The sequence below is a fragment of the Panthera pardus genome, unplaced genomic scaffold (assembly GCF_024362965.1).
Source record: "Panthera pardus isolate Hobbes unplaced genomic scaffold, ASM2436296v1 HiC_scaffold_23, whole genome shotgun sequence".
NCBI lineage: Eukaryota > Metazoa > Chordata > Mammalia > Carnivora > Felidae > Panthera > Panthera pardus.
Window position 1 is genome coordinate 308833 of NW_026526799.1, and position 23388 is coordinate 332220.

At 54.8% G+C, this 23388-nt stretch overlaps 1 protein-coding gene and 1 long non-coding RNA gene across 2 annotated transcripts in view; both read right to left on the bottom strand.

The window, feature by feature from the left end:
* Positions 1–13857, bottom strand: part of LOC109273593 (uncharacterized) — a 28969-nt gene extending 15112 nt beyond the window's left edge. Inside the window, exons 1-2 of the long non-coding RNA XR_002083149.2 lie at positions 13799–13857; positions 1651–1729 (exon numbers count right to left, since the gene is read on the bottom strand). This is a non-coding gene — a long non-coding RNA (uncharacterized LOC109273593). The remainder of the gene's footprint in view (positions 1–1650; positions 1730–13798) is intronic.
* Positions 13858–16633: 2776 nt separating this feature from the next.
* On the bottom strand, positions 16634–23165 carry CRABP1 (cellular retinoic acid binding protein 1). The gene is made up of 4 exons (XM_019460512.2): positions 23033–23165; positions 22337–22515; positions 20036–20149; positions 16634–16920 (listed from the first exon to the last, which is right to left on the bottom strand). The coding sequence occupies exons 1-4, from the start codon at positions 23100–23102 to the stop codon at positions 16870–16872; spliced, it is 414 nt and encodes a 137-aa protein (XP_019316057.1). The 5' UTR covers positions 23103–23165; the 3' UTR covers positions 16634–16869.
* Positions 23166–23388: the final 223 nt, after the last annotated feature.

Sequence of the window (23388 nt, forward strand, 5' to 3'; positions counted from 1 at the left end):
CACTCACCATGCAGTAAGCTGTTAGAAAGAAAAAATACCCATCTGCTGTTTTTGAAAAGTCATCTCTGTGGATAATAGGAATGAGATGGTCGCAGTCATGTCCCCATTATGGTCTAAGAGCTATGAGAGCCCATTACAGAACAGAAGGCTCATTTCCCACCCTCCGGCTGAACGTGGCCTGTTTGCAAGGGCAGGCAGGGACACCGTGCACACTATAAAAAGGCACGCTTTCCGCAGCCCTGTGCCAAGCGGAATGGCTCGACGGAGGCTGGACACCGGCGAGTGGGGTCGGGAGGCCAGATCCCTTTGAACACTGACAACATGCGCATCCGTACACCGTGGCCCTGCTTTCCCAGAAGCATCTGTATCCTCCCGTCTGTGTGAATTCACTTCACGAGAGGCCAGTGTTCACCTGCTCTCACTCAGGCCCCACAACAACCCTGTGAGACGGGCCACAGCGCACTGTTGTCCTGTTGTGGAAGTGAGAACACTGAGGGGGCGCCTGAAGGGCTCAGTCAGTTGAGCCTCCGACTTCGGCTCAGGTCATGATCTCACAGTTCGTGGGTTTGGACCCCATGTCAGGCTCTGTGCTGACAGCTGGGAGCCTGGAGCCTGCTTCGGATTCTGTGTCTGCCTCTCTCTCTGCCCCTCCCCCGCTCACACCCTGTCTGTGTGTCTCTCAAAAGTAAATAAAGGGTAAAAAAAAATTTTTTTTAAAGTGAGAACACCGAGGCTGAAAGACGTGAATGATTTCCTAGTGTCACTGCCTAGTAGGTGATGGGGCTGGAGGGAGACATGTCCTTCTCATGACACTGCTCAGAGCAAGGTGGCCCTGGGGGGATGGGCATGCGCTTCAGCCAGCAAGGGCACCTGCAGCCACCCTCAGGACTCTGCCTCTTCTGTCCCTTGTGAAGACACTCAGCAAATACTCCCACCCCCTAATTACACAGCTTCTGAGTTACAGCTCAGGGCAGACAGGCCACGATCAGGATCAAGTACTTAGAGGAGTGAAGGAGTTAGCACACCCTGAATGGATTCTGCCCTTAATTTACAGCCAGTGCCTTTGCTGTGGGCCTAGACTGAGGGCCGTCCCCCCAGGGCGGGAAATAGCCGGCCTTTCATGGAGCATCAGAGCCAGAAGTACAGGAGGCTCAACCCCCAGCAGGAGGAACAGGCATTCCCTCTGGATGATCTGGAAAACAATACGGTGCCTCACTTGGGTGTAACTGGGAAACATGGGCTCCGTCTGTGCTGCTCAGCGGTGCCCTAGGCTCCACTTGCTCCCCAGAGGCCCCTGGACATCCCGCCCACTCCTTGTTTGTAAACCTGCCCTCAGGCCAGCAGCAGAACCCACCTGGAGATTTACGGAAAGACACATGCTAGACCAAGGGATCCACAAGGCCAAGGGACCCACTGGCTTCCTGGAGGTCACTGACAGGAGCAGGGATTCGCAGACAGAATTTTGGGGGGGGGGGTGTGGACTTAGATCACAACAAACAAGGACGCCTTTATCTCCCTGAACCTCTAGACGAATTGAGCATTTCCCTTCATTATGAACGCGGCCAACAAGCCAGCCGCACTAGCAGCCCTGGGTTCTGTCCCCACAGAAATCACTGAGGGTTCGTATCATGCTACAGTTGCTGTAGGTACCTTAAGATACGGCTTCTGCTCTTTGCGGCTTCACCACGATGGTAGCTGTCAGACGCGCTGCCGGACCTCAGCTGATGGGCTAATAAAGAGATACCACATTGCAATTAAAAAAATAATGCCGATAACCGTATTTCAAAATAATGATTTTGGGGCGCCTGGGTGGCGCAGTCGGTTAAGCGTCCGACTTCAGCCAGGTCACGATCTCGCAGTCCGTGAGTTCGAGCCCCGCGTCAGGCTCTGGGCTGATGGCTCGGAGCCTGGAGCCTGTTTCCGATTCTGTGTCTCCCTCTCTCTCTGCCCCTCCCCCGTTCATGCTCTGTCTCTCTCTGTCCCAAAAATAAATAAAAAACGTTGAAAAAAAAAAATTCAAAATAATGATTTCATCCATAACCCATATATTTCACATATTTACGAACATTCTGAGAAGGTGTCTATAACACCAAGAAAGTAACAACGTGAAGATCTCAGACACCCACAGTAACCTTCACAGCGGGCGGAAGTGACAGGTCATGCCCCCCGGGCGGGCGCAGAGGGATTTGTAGTTTTGAACTACAGGTTCCGGGGCCTCGTCACAGGGTAGCCTGCTCTACGATGGAGTGCAGGGAAGTGCCTTTGGGATCAGTACTCGTGGAAGAGCCAGGAGGGAATCAGGGTTGGGCAGAGGGCGAAGACTGAGCTCCGCGGAGGCCTCCCTGACCCCATGTGCCATTCTGAGCTGTCCCGAGTTGGCATAGGGGGGCCAGGTCCCCTTGGCGTAATGGGGTCCACCCCATGTGGGCTGGTTAGTGGGTGCAATCAGCCCAGGAAAGGGACATGACCTTGGGCAGGGCTGCTCTCTCCAGCAGAGCTATTTCCCATATTGGGCCAACGGCGGCGCACCGCACCTCCCAGCAGCTGGGGGAGAGTCACTTGTCCCTGCCGTGGCTCAGGGTGGTGGCTCACAGTCACCACAGCTCCCACCCTGGGCCTACTGCAGCTGAATCCCTGGATGGAGTCCAGGGTCCGTCATCTTTAAAGCTCTCCCAATGATTCTGATGCTCTGCCAGGCGTGGAAGCCGTGATCCCAGGTGGTAGGAGGGGGAGGGTCTCCAAGATCATGGAATCCAAGGGACTTTGGTCGAGGCTATCCAGGCTGTCGGTGGCAGAGCCGCCCGTGGCACTTCTCCATGTACTGATTTCACGTGACAAGTATTCGAGACACTTACACACCAGGGGCTCACAAATCTCTCAACGCAGGCCTGCTCGGGCTGGCACGTCGCCTGGGGGGGCTGTGCGTGCACACGGTTTTTCTGCGGGGCAAGCTAAGCTGGCATCTGTCAAAATCCCAAATGTGCCCACTCAGCACTTCTACTCCTAGATATGTGTCCTGAGGAGAGACCTCCGCACGGATGACATGACTTGTGCCCAAGGATGTTCACCCAGAAGTTATTTTTAATAGCAACACCTAGAAAAAGTCTCCATGTTCATCATGGGGACTGCTCAAACAAAAGGAACCCTATGTGGCCATTAAAAAACACAGGGAGCTCTGTCTATGTTGATACAAAAAAGTAACAACAACCCCACAAGGTGCATCAATAAGCACAGAAGGAAGATGCAGAACCATGTTTAAAAGTCACAATTTGGGTGGAAAAAAAGGGAAATACTTAGGTGAATCTGTGAGAGTTCGCAGTTAACCGGGAGCTTTAAGAAAGGGGGAATCGGTCTGATTAGAAAAACAGATTCCATTCAAGGTTTTTCGGGCTGAGAGAATTTAATTCAGGAAACTGGGTTGGGCAAGTGGTACCAGAGTTGAGGAGGCAAGCCGGGGGTGAGGGGCAGCCCTGGCACGGGCCACAGAGGAAGCCGCTGTACCCTAAACGGAGGACAAAGCAGAACGAGGCTGCTGGCAGAGCTGAGGGGCTGCAGAGCCGTCCCCCATCCCTGGAGGACACACAGCTGCGGGTGGAGAGGCCACCCAACGCGGAGAGAAGGGGAAGTGAGGGCTTTTCCCCCCTACCCCAGACCTCCCGCTGTGCCTTGCCTCCGCTGAGCCCGAGCCCAAGCCCAAGCGGCTGCCCCAGGACCCTGGGAAACGGGGGCCTGTAAGGACCGGCCTCTTGGGGTATGGAGAAGAGCAGGAGGGGGCACGGAGTGCAGCTGGGAGGCAGCACGACCGACCGACCTTGCGGCATGACAAGTGTCTTCAGGAAATGCAAAGAACCTCCCCGGGGCCACATAAGAGGTGCTAACAGGGCTTGCTTCCAGGAGTCAGGGATCTGGAGGGAGACCTAGTTTATGTTAGGGACCCCTTGGGGCTTTTAAATTTTGCACCATGAGCACATACGGCCTATTTGAAGCAAGATGCTTGCCTGACATTCACAGTGGGTCCACTGGAAAGGGCAAGGCTGTTGTATTTTCTCACTGGAAAATATCCCGCCCGCTAAATCTCCCCCCACACTTCCCGTAACGGCCCCCGGGGGACAGCGCAGCAGTTCTTGTGGCCTCTTCCGCCAGTGTCCTCCTCAAACCGCCCCTCTCCCTGCCGGGCTGGGTGAGGGCAGAGCGGGGAGCACGAGCTGGAGGGGACGCATCCTGCCCCACCATCTCACAGCCCGTTTCACAGAGACCTGCTCGCAGCCCAGAGCCTCGGGTGGCCCGCAGACACGCTCTGTATTCACCACTCCGCATGGGGGGCAGTGGAAGGTCCACCTGAAACCCTTGTTTACCGGATGGGCTCTGGGAGCGCCACAGAGTCAGGCTCACCCAGGTCTCTCACTGGGGGACAGGAGCAGCAGGGCCACCGGCCCAGGGGTCTCTGCCCATCCACACTGCCCACCCCCCCCCCGCCCCGCAGGGGACCCCAAATGGACTGCAGCACCCCTTACTGAAACCCCGTCCACCGCAGCTTGGTTGGCTACAAGGCAGGACCGCGAATATCTCATCAGTTGCAATGAGGGTTAAGTGTCGACAACTGTAAAACAGCTTCTGGCTCAAATACGAGTCCCCTCTTCCTCGTCTTCAAGTGTCCCCGTCCTGAAACCTCACCGGCCACTCAAGGCTCCAATGAGGGCGCCCACGTGTCTGGCCAGGGCCGGCCTGGGACGTGGGCTCCGCGGGGCCAGCCCTTCTGTCTCGAGATCCGGGTGGAGACCTGCCTGGCCAGCTCCCTCCGAACTCAAGGCAGGTGCGCAGTGGGGTGAACCGTCCGCTACCACGTTCACGGGACTCCTTTCCGGCTAAATTCCGAGTGCGCGTCCGGAGAGAAGAAACTGACAAGCTCCCTGGGCCTGAGCCTGCAGCTCCTTCGAGGCGGGGCTCTCCAGTCTGTCGGCAGATGAGCTGTTGGCACAGCCTCTGCTCAGCAGTCCAGTCACTGGGTGCCCTGCAGGATCACGACAACCAGATCCACGACCGAATGGTGCCCCTCATGCCTTTGTTTCTAAGGGGAGTCCAGGAGATGACCCAGGCAGGGCTCCTGGCCCCAGATCTCTCCTCACCACATGCCGGAGGCCACTCCACCCCCGTGGGGCTGATGCCGCCCACGGTCGTGCAGACGGGAGCCTGCGGCTGGCGCTTACCTCGCTGGCTTCAGGTTATCCTGCCGTGGGCCTCACCGTGACCCCCAGTACAGAGTGTCACCTCTAGGTGCCGGTAGGGTCCCGTAGCGCTCCCCTGCCTGCGTGTGTCCTGCTGCCTGGGTCGGCGGGGCCTGCACAGAGCTTCCCCAAGCCACCCTGTCTCCCTCTCCCTCTGCTAGTGCTTCCTAAGTGCAGCCCCCGGGCATGGAGACGGACACACGTGCCTACCTCCTATCCCCTGGTCCCTGACCTCCTTGGGACTTCGCGGTCCAGCAGAAGAGACAGGCACGTAATGAAACAATTGCAGCTGATGTGGTCAAGGCTCTGCCAGAGCAACGCGTGAGGAACTCCGGGGAGAGAAGAAAAACCGAGGAAAACACACTGAAGTTTTCCTGGACGAGTCAAGGCTCAAGTTCCAGTCACCTCTTGCTCCAGAGCAGCCTCCGTGTGCTTGCAGATTCTGTGGCTTAGGAATCCGGACCGGGCGCCGTGGGGCTGTGCCCACCCTGCTCTGTGATGTCTGGGCAAGATGAGGCTGTGTGAAGAGTGGGCCCGGCTGCAAGTGTCAACCACAGGGCCCCGTGTGGGCTCCTCAGCATGGTCTCAGGCTTCGGACATAGCGTCTCCGGGACTCCAGAACAAGTGCCCCGAGTGAGCACGGTGGTTGCCGCATGGCCTTTACGGACTTAGCCTCAGGAGACACAGCATCACCTCGCACACTTAGGAGCGGTCAAAGTCAGTGTCAGAAGACCAACCCGACCAAGGCATGAGGACATACGCACGCCTCCTGACGGGAGGAGGCTGGCAGTTTGCACCCGCGGTTTCACACTGCCCCAGGTGTCCCTCAAGCTGAATTTCGAAGGCAGACTAGAGGTCTGTCAGATGACAAAGCGGGGAAGGTGTCCCAGGCGGAGGGATGGGCACATACAAAGGCCCCGGGGCATGAGAGTGGACTGCCTTACACGAAACGAGAGCATCAGATTTCCCAGGAGCTCACCAAACACCGTCTTCCTGCTGACTCACTAGGCAGCTGTCTGCCCCTGGTCCTCCCCAGACACCGGGGCCCTGCTGCGCCCCAAGCTCAGACACCAGCCCCTCAGCTGAGGCTCAGCCCCATCGTGGGTGGAGAAGCCAGCCCACGTCCCAGCTGCCTGCCCCCCTCCCCTGGCTCTGGGGCGGCAGTGAGCGCACAGGGAGTCGCCACCTGGGCAGGGCTGTGAGTGGAGCCCCATCCGGTCCCCACCCCTATGTTCTCATCCCCGGCTCTCAACGTAGAAAGCCTCGAGGCCCCCAGCCAGAGCTTTCTTGGTTTGGGTTTTCAAAGCACTAAAGGCTCTGGGTCCACTGGCTTGAATCCCAGCAAAGCTTTCCATAATGGTTAGTTCTTCTGATTGTAGGCATAAAAACTCAAACTAGATTAAACAAAAAAGAGAAATTACTGGTTCTTGTAACTGGAATGTTCTAGGAGCTAGTTTAAAGAGTATCAAACAATACCAGAATTCTCTCTTTCTCTCAGTTTCTCAGCTGTGTATTTTTCTGTGTTGGCTTCATTCTCAGACAGCGTCTCCCCAAAAGTAACACCCGACGGCTCGAAAGCTCCAGGCTTAACTAACACACAGAGCCGGCAAACCAAAAAAGTCAAAAGAGGGCATCTCTTTCCTGAAGGCTTGGACTGCAGCCCCAAAGAGGGTTCTAATTGGCCTAACTTAGATCACATGCCCTTCCCAGAACCAGTCACCTCGCCCATGAAGATGCGGTATTCTGACTGACTTTGACGGGATCAAATGCTGACCCCAGGTCGGGGTTAAGAGTTAGCCTCACTGTAGCCACACAGAATCACTTCATTTAAAAAAAAGGGGGGGGGGGGGATTCCACAACCAGAAGGGGAAAAGAAAACGTGAGAGGAAGACAAAATTTAGCTGTCATGGCCCAGTTGCACACTTCGCACACTGCACAGTCAGGGGACGGGATGCCTTCTGTGTCTGCCCAGAAGGGGCCCCTCTATCTAATTCAAGTGGAGGCGGCCGTGTGGACTACTGCTGGGGTGCCACCAAGTCTACCACACTTCCCTTGACCTGGCGCTCCAGTACTGCGTGAACCCTCCTTACCCTTTATCTCCTAGTTCAAACGCCTACTTCTCCGTGAACTGGCGGCCATACGTCAGAAGTTATTCGTGTGCCCACAGGTTCACGGCTTCTGCCTCAGACACGGCCACACAGCTGTCCCGATGTGATTCCTCGTCTGTGTCATCCGGCCCGAGACAGACTCCACCAGAGCAGCAGGTCTGGCCAAGCTGCCCTTCCAGGCTGGCGGAGGACGTGCAGGGGGGAGCACAACAGTGCGACGATCCCAGAGGAGTGTGAGCCCTCCGTTTTGGTCACGGGAGGCTGTCGGCCGGATCCCCTGGATCTTCTGTCCGCGTCCCTTTGCCCAGCCGCTGGAGACACTGCCCAGAGGAAGGGGCCTTGAACGGCGCCTCCAGAGGGCCACTCCCCGAGGCCAAAGCTCTTTCCCCAGGAGACCTCTGGGGACGAGGAGGTGGCTGGGCTCCATCTGGGCCTCACCGAGGACAACCGCGCTAGGGCTCGGCTGCAGCTCCTGATTAAAACCAGATCCCGGAGCTGGGGGCCTTTGGAGAAACTGGATACCTATCATCGTAGGCAAAGGAAATCCACCACGAGAGGGAGGGAGGCTGGCTCGCGTCCCGGCACGGCTGAGCCGGGCGGTAAGGCTGCGCTTTCCTGCACGAAGGCCCCCGGGACTCCTTGCTGTGTGGGGCGATGACAGCCCCGAGACACAGGCGCCCCCGTGGAGCCTGAGGAACGTTTCCACTTTCCCTTCTCCCCACCTCCCTGCTCTTGGCTTGCCTTCAGCTGATAGACCTGGGTTCAGTCCCACTACCAACTTTTATTCAGTTAGGGCAAAGTTATTTAATCTGAGCCTCAGTTTGGCCGTCTGTAAAATGGGGGTGAAAACAGTACCTTCCTGGCTGCCTACTGTAGGATTAAAAGGGATGCTATGAAAAGCGCTTAGCACAGGACCTGGAACACAGAGAGCCCTTAGTAAACGTCAGTTGTGCTATGCCTTCTTCCTCCCTCCTTTCCCCCCTTTTCCCATCGATACCATTAAACCACAAACGCAATCCTCGATGACCATAGTAAGGAAAATATTTCACGTCCCTGATGGCGGATGCAGTGGAAAACGCACTGGCTCCAGGGCCAGACAGCCTGAGGTTGTAAATGGTCGCCATTTATCAGCTGGGCGACTTAACCACTCTGAGCCTGAGTGTCTTCATGCAAACGGGGACACCGGTAATGCCTGTCCTGCCCCAGGACTGCTGTGTGTGTCACACGGGGCACCTGTGTGAAGGGGGCGCTGGAAACGGGGAGTCGAAACAGTGCTGTCATTGTTCGTGCTTCCAATACTATGCCTTCTGTCTTGCTGTCTCCTTTTCTTGTTTGGTCCTTCTCTTCCTATTTCCAAGGTCACAAGTCAAATGAACTTGGGGGGGCGGGGGTCAAGTCTTGGAGCTGCAAGAGAACTCCAGGAGATTGGTTCAGTCGTTCTATCTGAAATCACTTAGAAAACAAAAAATTCATAAAAATTCAGATTCACGGGTTCCAACCCACACGTAGAGGGTCCGACTCTCTCACTTTTTAAATGAAAAATGTGTTTAAAATTTCAAAAGTGATACATGCCCATTCTAAATGAATTCCAATGATACAGAAATAATGAGTAAAAAAGGCCAGTCCTCCGAGGTAACTGCTATTAACGGTTTGGTGTGTCTCATCTAGGGTTTTGTTTTTCCTGGAAAGGGCTAAGCATATAGTTTTTATTTTTTCCCATAAAGCTAGATCATCACTCATTTTCTTCTTAAACTTAACATAGCTTGGACATCTTTCCACACCAGCACACATATGACTACCTCATTCTGTTTAACAGCTGGAGAGAATTCCATGATTGGGCTTATCGTGGTCGACTTAACCATTTCCTTATGGGTGGACACCGCGGGCTCTCGGTGGCGGATCCCACGCGGCCAGTCCAGCCTCTGTCCTCTGTATGGCACAGAGGGGCAGTCGGAGGCCCAAGGAGGGATGTGGACCGGCCAGGATCACGCAGCAGGTCAGTGAGCCGGGTTTACAGCTCTGGTCCCTGATGTGCTCTTGGCATTGAATCACACCACTGGTTTATTTTTTTTTAAAATGGTCCCAGGGAACTTAGTATTTTTCTGAAGCTACTCCTGATGCTAGGGAAGAGAAAAAAAACAACAACCAATGTTAACATTATTCCATGTATCTTTGAGAATTGAATTTTTGCTCGAACTTTCTCAGAGTTTTCATTTTTCATTATATTCCTTGCAAGAGTTCGTGAGTCAATAAATATTTCCCAGACATTGTTTCTGAAGCTAATTTTTTTTTATGCTGGCATCCCGAAATCCCCCTTCCGCTGAGTGTGACTGTTCTGAGACCGAGCCAAAGTCCACTTCAGGAACACCCCAAGTCCCTGCCCTTCATTCACCGTAAGTGAGGAGTTTCCTCTCTTGTGGAACAAATGGAATTAAAAAGTTGTGACTGTCATCTATTTTTTCATTATGTAAATTTCTCCAAGTCCTGTCGGTATCTTTTCCAGAAAGATAAATTACCCAGCTGGCAGAGATAGAACACATAATGTTCGCAGAATTCTTGTGCGAATTTGCTCTTTGCCCAGAAATTGTGCTCAATATTCCCAGCAAGAAATGGAACAGTAAGCCCACCGCCCATGAGGGAGAGAGTTTGATTGGAAGCGACCACTGTCGGTCAAGTCACACCCTCTGACGCAACTGCCCTCAGAGCTCGGTGCTGAGCCGCCTGCAAATGTGTCCAAGTCTCCTGCCTCCACCCCATCCCGTCACAGAGGGGCTGCTCAGAAACCGCTCAGATTTCTGAGTAAAAAGGAAAGGAGCTGGCCGGCCAGTGTTGTAACATCTGAATGTTGTTTAGCATCGTCCTGGGCAAAAGACAAAGGGAACAGAGGACTATGGAGTGGCTCTTTTGTTGGTGAGCTGCCTCTTGGGTCCTAAAACTCTGGCTTCTGTCTTAGAATCAAAAGTAGACCCCTCTCCTGGTCCCTCGATTGTGCCTCCTAAAAGCAGGGCTCCTAGGACAAATGGCTGGTACCAGGTCCGAAGCAGGAAACGTACCAGATGAACTCGGGGCATCTTGTCACTCAAGTGGCAAGGAAGTCATCAAAGACAACTACGGTCCTACCAGAAGGCTGAAGAGTGAATTCGAAGAGGCTCCCACTGGCCAATACGGACCACCTCTCACACCCACTAGGATAATAACTGTAGTGAAGTGAATTGTGTCAGGTAGGTTTCAACCTACAAATTCATAGTGATATCCAAAGAAAAAGATTAAAAATAAAACCCAAAACACATTGGTCACCTGTGAAGAATGCCAGGAGAACCAACTTATTACTTTGAAAACCAGTCGATACAGGAAAGAATCAAACATCTATTGTGCTTTTCTTATTAAACTACACTTCAGGATTACCACACAGTAGATGAGGGTGAGTAACTTCTTATGGAAGTATTCTAGCTCATAAATGAAGAAATGATAGAATATCCCCATGTTTTAACCTCTAGCAAGCACATGGATCTACTCTCCAGCGGCTGCTAACATCATAGAAAGAGAGGAGCTGGACATACGGTCCTCCAAGGAAACATAGCACACCAGTCCTGCTATACTCTTGCCGGAAAAATCCAACCTGAATCTGACTGGACTTCTAGACCTAACTATCAATTTACAAAAATACAGTGAACAACACTGTGGAAATGTAATCATCAAGATCCGACTACAAGCAACTCTATGGGACAACCAGTCTCTCTAAAAATATACATAAAAAACAAAATGAGGGAGAGGGGGACTTATACACCAAAAGAGACTTAAAAGGAAAATCAACTGATCACAAAATATGGTTATTTCCAATCTTGATTTGAATAATCAGGCAAAGGAAGTTATGAGACAATCAGGAAGATTTGAATATTGACAGGATATTTGATGACATTAGGAATTATTTTTAATCTTTAAGGTGTGATCATTGTAATTTTTAAAAATTTTTTTTAACGTTTATTTATTTTTGAGACAGAGAGAGACAGAGCATGAATGGGGGAGGGTCAGAGAGAGAGAGAGAAAGACACAGAATCTGAAGAGGCTCCAGGCTCTGAGCTATCAGCACAGAGCCAGACGCAGGGCTAGAACTCACGGACCGCCAGATCACGACCTGAGCGGAAGTTGGATGCTTAACCGACTGAACCACCCAGGCGCCCCTCGTTATAGTTATTTTTAAGGTAATTATCAACATCTAGAGACATACGCTGAAACATTTCTGGGTGAAATCATAAAATGTCTAGGATTTGCTTCAAAATAACTCAAGAGAGGAAAGAGTGAAACAAGATTGGCCTTGAAGGTTGTTGAAGCTGAGTGGTGGGTGCATAGGGAATCATTCTATGATTCTCTCTACTGTTACATATGCTCGAAGTTTTCTAGGAGTTAAAAGAAATGATAATAATAATAAAAAGACAGGGCAGTGCAGGGGGGACACCACGGATCTTGATAAGCACCCGAAACGACCCTGGGTGATTCAATTCCTGGGTTCCCTCTCTCCACACCTGAGATGCTTAAACGCAGAGGGGCTCTGATGGATGGGGAGAAGCACAGCTGTCTGTCCAATTTAGGAGTCTGCAGTCAAAGGGGATTCCAAACGCACTCTGGGCTGCATGTTATGAACTCTTTGCGGACTTCACGAAGACTCATTTTCACCAAGGACATACTGCATTTCCTTCACCCTGGGGCACGTGTTTCCTCGACAGTAGGGAGGGCAGACATAGGTGCAAGGGATGTTTTTGACAGAACTGAGGGCTTTGCTGTCTACGCGGTTACGGTAACAGTGCCACGGAGGCAGGAAAATCCCTGGAGAGCAATCGTACAGGGCTGATGTCTCTGAAAGGTGTGGTGGGCTAGGTTGGCAGTGTGAAGGCTGCATTTCCAGGCTTGTTTCCCCACATTTTCTCCGATCACATCCTTGTTTACTCCCACACGCTGGCGATTATGGTGATAAGAGGCTGAAGTAAGAGGGGACTGAGAAAGATGTCACAAAATGAAGTGGATCTTGCATAAAATGTTTCAACATTACTTTTTCCTTTGAGCAGGAGGGCACATTGTGCCGGTGTTCCGTCGCACTGGTCGTCATCATGAAGACAAGGTTTCCTAGAAATCTGCAAGCAAGACAGGCCTCTGTCCTTCTTTCCATGACTCGGTTTATTAGTTAGGAACACTTTTACTTTCAAGAATGGAAGCCACTGCATAACTGGCTTAAACAAAGAAGGGCTTTTTTTCTTTCTTTCTTTTTAATTTTTTTTTTTTTTAATGTTTATTTATTTTTGAGACAGAGAGAGGCAGAGCATGAGCAGGGAAGGGGCAGAGAGAGGGAGACACAGAATGTGAAGCAGGCTCCAGGCTCTGAGCTGTCAGCACAGAGCCTGATGCGGGGCTCGAACTCACGAACTGTGAGATCATGACCTGAGCTGAAGTCGGACGCTCAACCGACTGAGCCACCCAGGCGCCCCTTTCTTTCTTTTTAATCACAGCAATACCTCCACAGAGAGGTAGGGACTGTATCATCCCAACGACTTTGGGTTGGCATCTCCGAGATTCTCTTGGCCGTTTCCTCATGGGTACAAGATGGCTGCATCAGCTCCAGGCATTGAGATCTCACACCAGGCTCAGAGGCAGTAAGCAGCAGGTAGCTTCTGGGGCTCTCCTCTCTTATCAGGAAGAAAACATTTTTCCCAGAAAATCTCACTGGCCGAAATACTGTGGCATGGTCAACTCTAGTTACAGAGCAGCTTGGAAAAACAAGCCTGGACTTTCTGGGGCCTCTCCTGGGGGAGGCGGGCAAGGGAGAGGGGCTAGGAAGAGACCCGGCAGGCAACATTTTCACTTTTCTTTTAAATGGGGCTTGGAATCCCTGCCCGACTGCCTTGGAGACCGAATACTAACGGCGCGCCGTGCCCACCTGAAGGGCTAGCCTTGTTGTCAAAGACGTGCTCCCCCACGTCTGCCTTGCCTTGAGGACATCCGTTCAGGGAGGCCTGGATGTTGCAGAAAATTCCGACTTCCCATCAGTCAGATAATCAGCACGTGTTTACAGAGCACCCCCATCGCCAAGCGCTGCAGGAACGCAGAGATGGTTCAGCAGCCGTCCTGGCCTCGGGGACCACACAGGCGGGCAGAACAGGACAGAGACCCCGGCAACGTGCAGTGACGGCACAGGACCACCGCAGGAGCCCTGTGAGCACCAGGAGGGCCATAACGGCGAGGCCGGCGCGGGGCCGGGACAGCGAGGTGAGGCCCCGAGGGCGGCCATCGCGGACACTAAAACCGGAACGGTGCGAGAGGCCCAGGCGCGGGAGGGGGTTGGGACCCTGGCGGCTGCAGGGCTAGGCTCACTGGTGTAGGTAAAGCCCTCGGCCCCCCGCGAACCTCCACTGACCTAACCTTCACCCCAACCAGCCCAGGCAGGCTTCCCGTCCGCCCCAGGGGAGAACCTACCCAAGGTCCGGCCAACTTCGGCCCACTTGCCGCTGCCTTCCGGCCTCCCCGACAGACTCGGCCCCGCCTGGCGCGGTCACATGACGCGGCCTGGCCAATCGCCCCGCCCCGCCTCCAGCGGTGATTGGTCCACGCGGTCATGTGACCGGAACCGCTAGCAGAAAGCCAAAAGGGAGCTGGCTTCGCGGTGTGCCCCGCCTGCTCGGCGTCTTCGACGTCTGGGCAGAGCACGTTCCTTTCTGCTGAGACTGGCTGCAGGGGGGTTTCTGGCACTTGCGAACTGAAGGTGTGCCCAGGAGGCGGCCCTTGTGTTTTCTATTTTACCGGGTGAGGCCAAATCGGGGAAGGCCTTGAATGCCGGGCAGCTGTTTGACCCGGGGATTGCCGAGCAGCGGAGTGTCACGTGCAGTGTTTTTTTTTTAGTGAGATGAGTCCGCTGACAGTGATCTTTGTGTGGGTTTTCATCCTACACGTGTGTAAACTCTGTATCCTACGCAAGGTGTGCACACGCTTAAGAATGCAGCAACAATTCCCGGATTGCGTTCCCTGGAACACCAGTGTCCCCTCAGGGTGTGCCAAGAGGGAATGAGAAACGCTGTGCCTTTTTTTCCCGGAAAATGAGAAAGGAACAGGACTTAGGAGAAAGAGGCTACAGCGATGTTCTGAGTGAACCACTGGTGCTGTGACCGCACGTCGTCACCCGGACGGACGTGCCCTCGTGCCTGTGGGCTGACGTGGGGGGTTACAGCTGGTAGCCTCCGTCACTGTACCTGTGCTTCACCTCCCGAAAAGACAAATCAGAAGGAAACACACGTGCCCTATGGGACGTGTCCTAAAGAACAGGACGGAAATGGATGCTCCCGTCAACCAGGACGCGGGACGGGCACCGAACGGCGGGGGCAGTGTCCCTCATGCAGCAAATCCAGGTCTGGAGAAGCCGGTGCTGCAGCAGGAGCCAGGAAGTGTGTGTACCAGGATGTCAGGCCTTGCTCAGTCCGCCCGTAGGGAGGAGCACTCAGTACCTGCTGGTGGAGTCCAGACGGGCCAGCCCTTGTCCGTGCCGCCAGCTTGGTCCCCTCGCTTCCCTGGAGTCTAGCACCCTCGCAGGCGGGTTGGCCCTCCACGTGGCCTTCCTCTCCACTGCTTACCAATTCCGGCACCCTCCCCACCCTCACAGGCCCCACTCCAGACCTCTTTCCACAAGAAGCCATCGAGCAACGTCTCTAGTGCTTGCTCTCTGCCACAGGACACTGTGTTGTGCAGGGTACTGAGTGTGCGCTTGGCTGTCTCTAGCAAGTGCTTAAGCCCCAAAGAGCAAAATGGAAGGAGTGTCCTGGCGTCTGTATCCACTGTCGAGGGGGCACTGGGGCTGTTTTCATGAAGGGCTTTGAGAAGTTCTGGGGACATGCAGAGGTGGCTTCGGGTCCCAGGAGTGTGTACGGCCCAGTGTCAGTCTTTCTCCTCTGACCCCAGCCCAGCCCTTGCTCTGATACTTCAGGGCCTGGGAAGCAGGGCTGTTAATGGAGCCACTGGTGCTTTCGTGGAGGGCAGCACGACAGAGGAAGTCCACAGAGGGCCAACAGGCAGGCTGCGGATGTGAGCTCCATCGAGCCCTCCCGACACAGTTCCGTGTCAGCAGCAGAGTATTAGGGAGGGGCTAAGCTCCCCTGTTGCAAAGTGGGGCCCTGGACTTCCGAGGTGTGAGGTTTTAGGTAAATTTGTCCTCATTTACACTCAGGTAGTGGCCCCTGGGCCTCAGGGTCTGCCTCATGAGAACGTCAGCTCTTTGGGGGTCACCTTCTGGCCTCGCCCATACCTGTGCCCTGTTGGCCAGCTAACTCTAGCCTGGCTCCACCAAGACCCACATACCTAGGACAGCAAGGAGAGATGCCCAAGAAGCCAGGAAAACAAAGTAACTGAGGGCAGGGACGACGATGGCAGGGTCCGTGGAGTGGTGGACTGTACAAGTTCCACTTAAAAGGGGGGGGGGAGTTGTCAGCTGTGACCCTGCGGGAATGTTGGTTCCGGAATGTCAGGCTTTCCCAAATTTCTCTTCAGGAAATAGAAATCCAGAGTTTTATGTGAAATCTGATTTTACAATGTAAGAGTTGGCAACTGTGGAGTGCTGTCCACCTACATATCCTGACTCTGTCCTGGGAGGGGGGAACAGCCCCTCAGCACCCCTAGGCTCCACTTGTGTTTGGCCAGTGGGTAGCATAGGCAGATCAGAGACTGAAAGCTGGGAGGTCAGGATACTTAACCCCCTAGCTCCGAGCCAAGCTGAACCCTCCACCCTCCATCCCCCACCCCCATACATGGGGGCCATGGTTGGGCAGTGACTACATTCTTCTGTGCACTGCCACAGCTCCCACATGGTGGTCTCCCTTCCAGGCTATAGCTCTTCTGGTCTGGGACCCCTCTGTCCCAGGCGCAAGGGAGTAATGGCTCCCCCAGTTCCAATCTCAGTGCTGCCCTGTCCTTTGTCGATTCCCTTCATCCTGTCCTTGTAGATGCCTGTGTAAACAGTCCCTTTATTCTGAGCTCCCCTCAATTAACCTTTTGAATGTGCTCCCCCTTTCCTGCTGGGAACCACCAGTATACAGACTAATCCAATTAGAAAACAATGCCATGAGGTCCCAGCACACCTGGACCTGTAGTCCGGACCCAGGTGGAGGGGGCCCAGCTTCCACCCCTGCCGTATGCACCCGGCACGGGACTAGGTGGCAGGCCGAGGCTGCAACCACGACACAGAACACGTAGTGCTAAGACAGCAGGTACACGGTAACCCCGTGCTGAAACTGAAGAGGCAGTTCAGAGACAGGAAAAGCCTTGAAATGTGGCCAACCAGTTTAATGACTGACAAACCATGCGATGCCAGACTACGGAGCGCCAGGGACTCAGAGGTACAGAGGCCTCGGGGTCGGGGGGGAAACACTACCACACTGTCGCAGGGAACATGGGGTCACCTAACGTTGATATGGGGTAAGGGAAGGTCCACTGGCAGCTCAGACCTATGACATTTCTCAGGGAACATGCACCCCACCCCCAAAGCCGCAGGAAGCCGGCCACCTTCACTCCCGAACGTAAATCCTCGTGCAGACCACGTCATCGGCGCCAAAAGTCTGCAGAAAAGGAAAAACCATCAGAACAGATGCCTGTGAAAAACTGTTTAAAGCATATCGCTAATAAGGCCACTTACTGCCCTGTTAAAAACTCTTGGTAACAGACATTCAATTTCCTGTGCCATGTGCTCATGCTAACGGCCAAGGTCTTTTTTTTCTTCTGTTTTTCTCTCTTAAGCTCCATGCTGGCAGAGAGGCAGCTGGGGAGCAGAATTGTGCGCAGTTTTCCTTTGTTTCTGAAGCCTGTGAATGCTGACTTAAGAAATGTTTTGGTTTTAAAAATTAAACTGAAAGCGGGGAGAAGTCATATTGGACGTTTCAGGGGTGGTTCCGTCTTCTCAGGAGAGCAAGGGGCCAGGACAGCTGTAGCCAGTGGGGGGGTGGGGGGGAGACGGGGGACAGCCGGGCAGGACAGCATTGGAGGGTATAAAGAAGCTTCCAGGAAGTGGCTGCCCACACTCAGTCACCTGCAAGCTAGAGAACTGGTCTGAGCAGCAGCGGATTCCAGACCCCGCTCTGCAGCACATGGCTGGGAAAGCCGGGCACGCACGTCCCTGCCTCCCTTGCTGGTTTGGAGTGGGAGGGGTGGAATAGAACAAGACGACCCCAGAGGCTCTTTCCAGCTAAAATTCTATGGTTCTTTGTTTATCTGTTTGCTATGGGGAGGGCACAAATCGCTCCACAGACAGAGATTTTCCTTCTGGGCCCTGAGATGGTATCACCCATAAGTTAAGTTTATCTTAACTCTCCCCCAAAGTAGCAGTTATTCACAGGCCTGCCTCCTGGGCTCTCACAAGCGGTCAGAACAGGGAAAGCAGTATGTTTTAACAAAGAAAACCAAAAAACAAAATTCTCCAGTCTGAAGACCTGATGTGGGCATGTCTGCAGACATACTCTTTTGGGGGGGGGGGCTCCTATCTCTCAGATTCTCAGAGGGGCCTGAGGCCCCAGAGAGGCTGAGAGCCTGGATAAACCTGGGCCTTCAGGTCTGGGCCCATCAGCTGACTGTGAGATGGCTCTCAGGGAACATGTGCTAGGACATTATCTTGATGTGCGTTTCAGGGAAATACCAGTTATGAGTGACACTAAGGAAGCAAATGCCCATCACCAACTTCTTTTCCAAGTAGGGGCTCCTGGTCACACGGGCACAGCTGTCCTGTGCTCCCTGCTCTGGACACCTCCTCTGTCTGCAGACAATTCTCTGTCCGGGGAAGGAGGGCAGGGGGCCCACCGAAATTCACCTCTACATGTGCCGACCTTTCAGCTCTACGGCCACGGAGTGGTTGGGGGTTTGACTCTTTCCGCGTGCTGTGACCACCCTAGCATCTGACACCTCACCCAGGCCAACAAGTGGCTTCATGATTCAAGAAGCAAATTACATTTCCAATCACATCTGGGATGTCTTTCTCAGCCTGCAGCCATGCTGAAAGGTTCCTGAAAGAAACTCTAGAATGTTCCGGAGTGGTCTGAGGGAAGATACTGTTTCACAGAAGGCGGCTTACAGCCCCAGGGGACAATTTGCTGTTGGCACTGGAAAAGCTTATTTCAACTTAACTAGGATAATTTGCCTCTTGTTAAAGAGACAGCATCTCCCTGCATTTTGGTTTATTAATGATAACAAGCCTTGAAACAAAAGCCCGTATTTCAGGTCTCAGATGCCAAGAATTCATGCTCCCTCTGAGGCTCATGGTCGTCGGCTGAGCCAGAGAAGGACGCACAGCGGAACGGGGCGGGGGTGGGAGTGCTGGAGTCCTTCCAGCAGACCGTGCTCTGGCCGCTGGGATGTTACAAGGTTGATAAAATCACACTTTCTTGTACAGCAAACCGGCCGGCCCTCAGCCATGCTCCAGAACTCTGGAGGTCTTTGCTGGCTCTGGTACCGGTGACGCTTTTGTTTCTTCTCCTAAACTCCCATGTGTCAGCCTCAGATTGCTCCCCCAACCCCATCAAGTATTCCTTCCCTGGAAACAGCATTAACCAGGTTGCAAAAGAAGCCAGTGCCTTCTCCATAAAAGCAGAAAGTACTTGGATCATTGCGGGGGAAGGACAGGAGAAGCCAGCTCAAGCAGCCTCAATGAAAGTAGCAGAGACAAGATCAACATGCAATTTCAGGGCTGAGGGCGACACCGGGGTCACGTGTTAGTGTAAGGCCTCATTCTACAGCTTGGGAAGGGAAGGACCACGCCCAGGTCACACAGGGTGGCTGTCCCACTCTGCTGGCTCCCTACCCAAGACTACAGGGTGACATTTGCTAAGACGGGCCGAGGAGCCGAGCCGTCTTAGAGGGGAGATGGTAACAATATGCATGATAGAGAACAAAGGAGGGGGGGTGTGAGGTAGTGGGGGGTGGAGTTATTTCAGGGAAAGCTTGGTCTCTTCTGAAACATAAAGAGACAGTGACATGAGCATTGCCCTGTCCTCCCTGTCTTCCTTTGCCCCCAACACCGAAAGTTAAGGAGAAGGAGGTGTGTGATTAAACTACAGGGGTTTCTAACTTGGCCTCACCAGGTACATTTTGTGTGGCCAGGAATGTTTAAATTGTTTTAATCTGAATACTTTAAGTTGAGCCCACCTTTTCCAGTTCTAAAGCCCCACCGCCACACTGTGTCACACTTACACTCGGCCACTCCCCGAATTAGCATTACGTGCGGGGGCTCCCTAAGGCCAATGCAGTTTGTGAGTAAGTCTAGGGGTAAAAATGCTCTCAAAGGCTCCCAGTGCTGACGTATTAAAATTCCTGAAATCTTTCTCCGGCAGCAAAATGGGGGATGAGGAGGGGGAAGGAAAGAAAAAAAAACAACTCTTCTGCAGAGCGAAACACCCTGCGACCTCCCAGAGCCCAAGCACTCTGGCTCAGAGCGAGCCACCGCGTCGCCATGGGGATGCACAGCGCGGCCACTGCAGCCCGCCTCTGGCCCTGCTCTGCCTCTGCACTGTGCGCCTCCCACACGTAACAATGATTTCCTCTGACTTAAACTGTCACCTCAAGCCTTCCGCTCCAATGTTAACCCAGGGCAAACGGAGTCCCTCTGGGTGAGGGAGGACCGCGTTCTCACGGCCCGCTGTGGGCGTCATCTGGGGACTGCGGGCTCGATCTAGGGCCCAAGCGCCTCACCAGGATGAGCTCGTCGTTGGCCAGCTCGCGGGTCCAGTAGGTTTTCGGGCCGTCGCCCTCGAGGAGAGTTTGCGTGCAGTGGATCTTGTTTTCATTCTCCCAAGTGGCCAAACTCTGCGGGTGGGAAAACCATTAGTGACATTAATTATGGTCTTGGCAGCGGGAGCAGAGACAACAATGAACACCAGAGTCACTGCTGTGGAGAAAAGCAACACATGGTCCCTGTCAGCGGGGCACACAGCCCTGTGCTGCACCCTGTGGAGTCCAGATCCAGAGGGCTGGTCACGGATTTTATGGGGTATAAATATACCTTGTATCCCACCCCTGCACTCACACTCACACGCCACTGACCCATGCTTTACATCTCCAGGAATAAAATTAGAGGATGCAGGGTTTCATTTGTGTCAAAATGGACTAGCCCTTCAAGCAATTGGGATATTAAGGACAAGAACCTTCACATCCGAACTATACAATTTTAGAACTGCCGAGACACCATATTTATAACCACACCCAGAACGAACAGGCCAGGTGCTCCTCCCTGCACGGTTCTGGGATAACATCTTCTTTTCTGTTTGCCCTCAGATCGCTCTGATAAACCCGGGGATCTCCGGCTCTGAGGGTAAAACGCTGCCACTTTCCAGGTTACATCCCTCTAGGAACATGGAATCATGTTGGAGGTGGGAGGTGAAAGGGGCATGCCCTGCAGTTTCCCCAGTATCTGCACAAAGCAAAATGCTCTACAGCCGGGTAGGGCAGGGGTGGGGGGGGGGGGGGGGATATGGAATGTGCTCACTTTCTATACTCTTTCACATACTTTCTATACACTTTCACATACTCACTTTCTAACTAGCATCTGGGGAACAAAAAGCCCCAACTTTCCAGGCTGTTGCGTGAGCCTTTGAGGTTTTTTTGTTTTTTTGTTTTTTTTTTTTTTCAACGTTTTTTATTTATTTTTGGGACAGAGAGAGACAGAGCATGAACGGGGGAGGGGCAGAGAGAGAGGGAGACACAGAATCAGAAACAGGCTCCAGGCTCCGAGCCATCAGCCCAGAGCCTGACGCGGGGCTCGAACTCACGGACCGCGAGATCGTGACCTGGCTGAAGTCGGACGCTTAACCGACTGCGCCACCCAGGCGCCCCTGAGCCTTTGAGTTTTTATAGGAATCACTGTCACTGGCAGTAGCCACCACCGATGTCCCCAGCTGAGCCCTGCTGACTGCCAGGCTGTCTCCCAGTGACTCCCAGACCTTCACTGTTACTACCTCTACCCACTCTTTTGTTTTTTACAAACGGTACAGTGACTAGAGGCTCAGATCCTGGCAGCTCCAACCCCGGACATCATTTTCTGGCCCCGCCAATTCTGTGGGCCAAATATTGTCACGTGGGTCACCTCCTGGGGACTGCGCCTCTGTGTCCTCTCAAACCCAGTGCCCAGAGAGTCCCACTCTGCAGATGAAATAGGCAACACTCAGGAAAAGTGAAAATCAATTTCTCACTTTCTCCCAACTTTTTTTTTGTTGTTAACACTGTAATAGGAGGGAGACTTTTTAAAGAAAAGGTAGCAGCAGCGATTTTTTTTTTCCATCTGTCCCCCCACTCTATTCCAGAGATTAATGATACGCAATTTTTGCCCATCTAAAAAAGGAATGTACAACCGCTAGCTTCAGTCCGCTGGTTCATCCTTGGGGCCGATATACGTAGAAATACAAAAGTCTTGCTCTTGAGGATTAAGAAAGCCCTTCTCCCCGCCAGAATCTGCCTTGCTTTTGGAAGGATTCCGCCTTTCCTTTAAGACAGCAAGCTGAGGGCCGGAGGGAGAGGTGCCTGCCCAAAAGGCTGCCTAAGCTGGATCCGGAGCGTCCCCGGGGGGCCCGGGGCCCGGGGGGGGGGGGGGGGGGGGCGCCGGAGGCGAGCGCTGCAGCTCCACCTGCGACAGGAGACGTGGCGGCGGCGCAACCCGCCCCTGCGGCCCCTGCAGCTACCTCCGCACCGCAGCGCCAGCGCCTGGGCACGCACCCGCACACGCACCCGCTGCGGGCGCCGCCGCCCGGGGTCTCCGGCAGCTCCCGCGCGGCTGCGAGCGCGGCGGGGCGGGGTGGGGTGGCGTGGCGTGGCGTGGCGGGGTGAGGGCAGACCCTCTCCCCAGCCCAGGGCAACCCACTCGCACAAATCCTCCCTGCAAACAGCCTGTGCGCGCGCTGCAAGGAAAGCGCGCCACAGGCTGCGGCGGCCCGGGGGTGGGGGTAGGGGTGGGGGTGGGGATGGGGGGATCCGGAACGCCGCCCGGCTGCGGGGCCTCACCCTGCACTTGCGTCCGTCCACAGTCTCCTCCTCGAAGCCTTCTCCGACCTTGAAGTTGATCTCGGTGGTGCGCACCGTGGTGGAAGTCTTGATGTAGAACTGATCCCCGTCCTGGCGGATCTCCACGTGCGGCTTGGACGCGGCCGCCACCGCCACTTTCCGCAGCATGGCGTTCACACCTGCGCGGGACCGGAGGGCCGCGCCGCGGGCTCAGGTCCCAGGGCCGGCCCGGCACTCTCCAAACCCTCCGACCACAGACAGGGACCTCAGGACGGACCCACTCCTCTCCCGACCCTCGCCCGGATTTCCGAGATGAGACGCTGAGGCTCGGGGTGGGGGGTGGGGTGGGGTAAGCGGCTTTTCCCGAGCAGCACGGTGAACTCGAGTCTCCCAGTGTAAAGGCCCGGACCCGTCCCGGACTCCGGCGAGGATCCCCCCCTTGCGCGGCTCCAGCACGAGACGAGGCCGAACCGTCGGGGAAGGCGCCCAGCCTCCAGCGCTCGTCCGCGGGGCGCGCGGCTCCCGGGCTGCCCTCGCCAGAGCTCCCACGGGGTGGCCCTGGGACGCTCCCCTCGCCCTCGCCCTCGCCCCGGGGGCTCCCCGCTGCCCGGGCCGGTCCCGGAGCCCACCCCCGCGGGTCCGGGGCGCCTCGGGGCCGCTCGCCCTCGCAGGCGCGCACCGACCGCGGCGGCTTACCCAGCGCCTTGAGGAGCTCGTCGAAATTCTCGCTGCTGCGCATCTTCCAGGTGCCGGCGAAGTTGGGCATGGCGCGGGCTGCGGGCGGCTGCGGACGGCTGCGGGCGGCTGCGGGCGGCGACGGCGCGGCGGGCTCGCTCCAGCTGCAGGGCGGAGACTGACGCTCTGCGCCCAGCCCGCGCGCCCGAAGTCCCGGGGAGGGCGCCCCCCGCCCCGCCCCCGCCCCGCCCCCTGCCCCGCCCCCGCCCCCCGCCGCCCTACCCGCTACCCCGCTCCCAGCCCGCGGGGCCTCGCGCCGCGGTCGGCATCCCGGTCTCGGTGCTGCGCCCCCGGAGCCCGCTCTCCTGCAGCCGGGG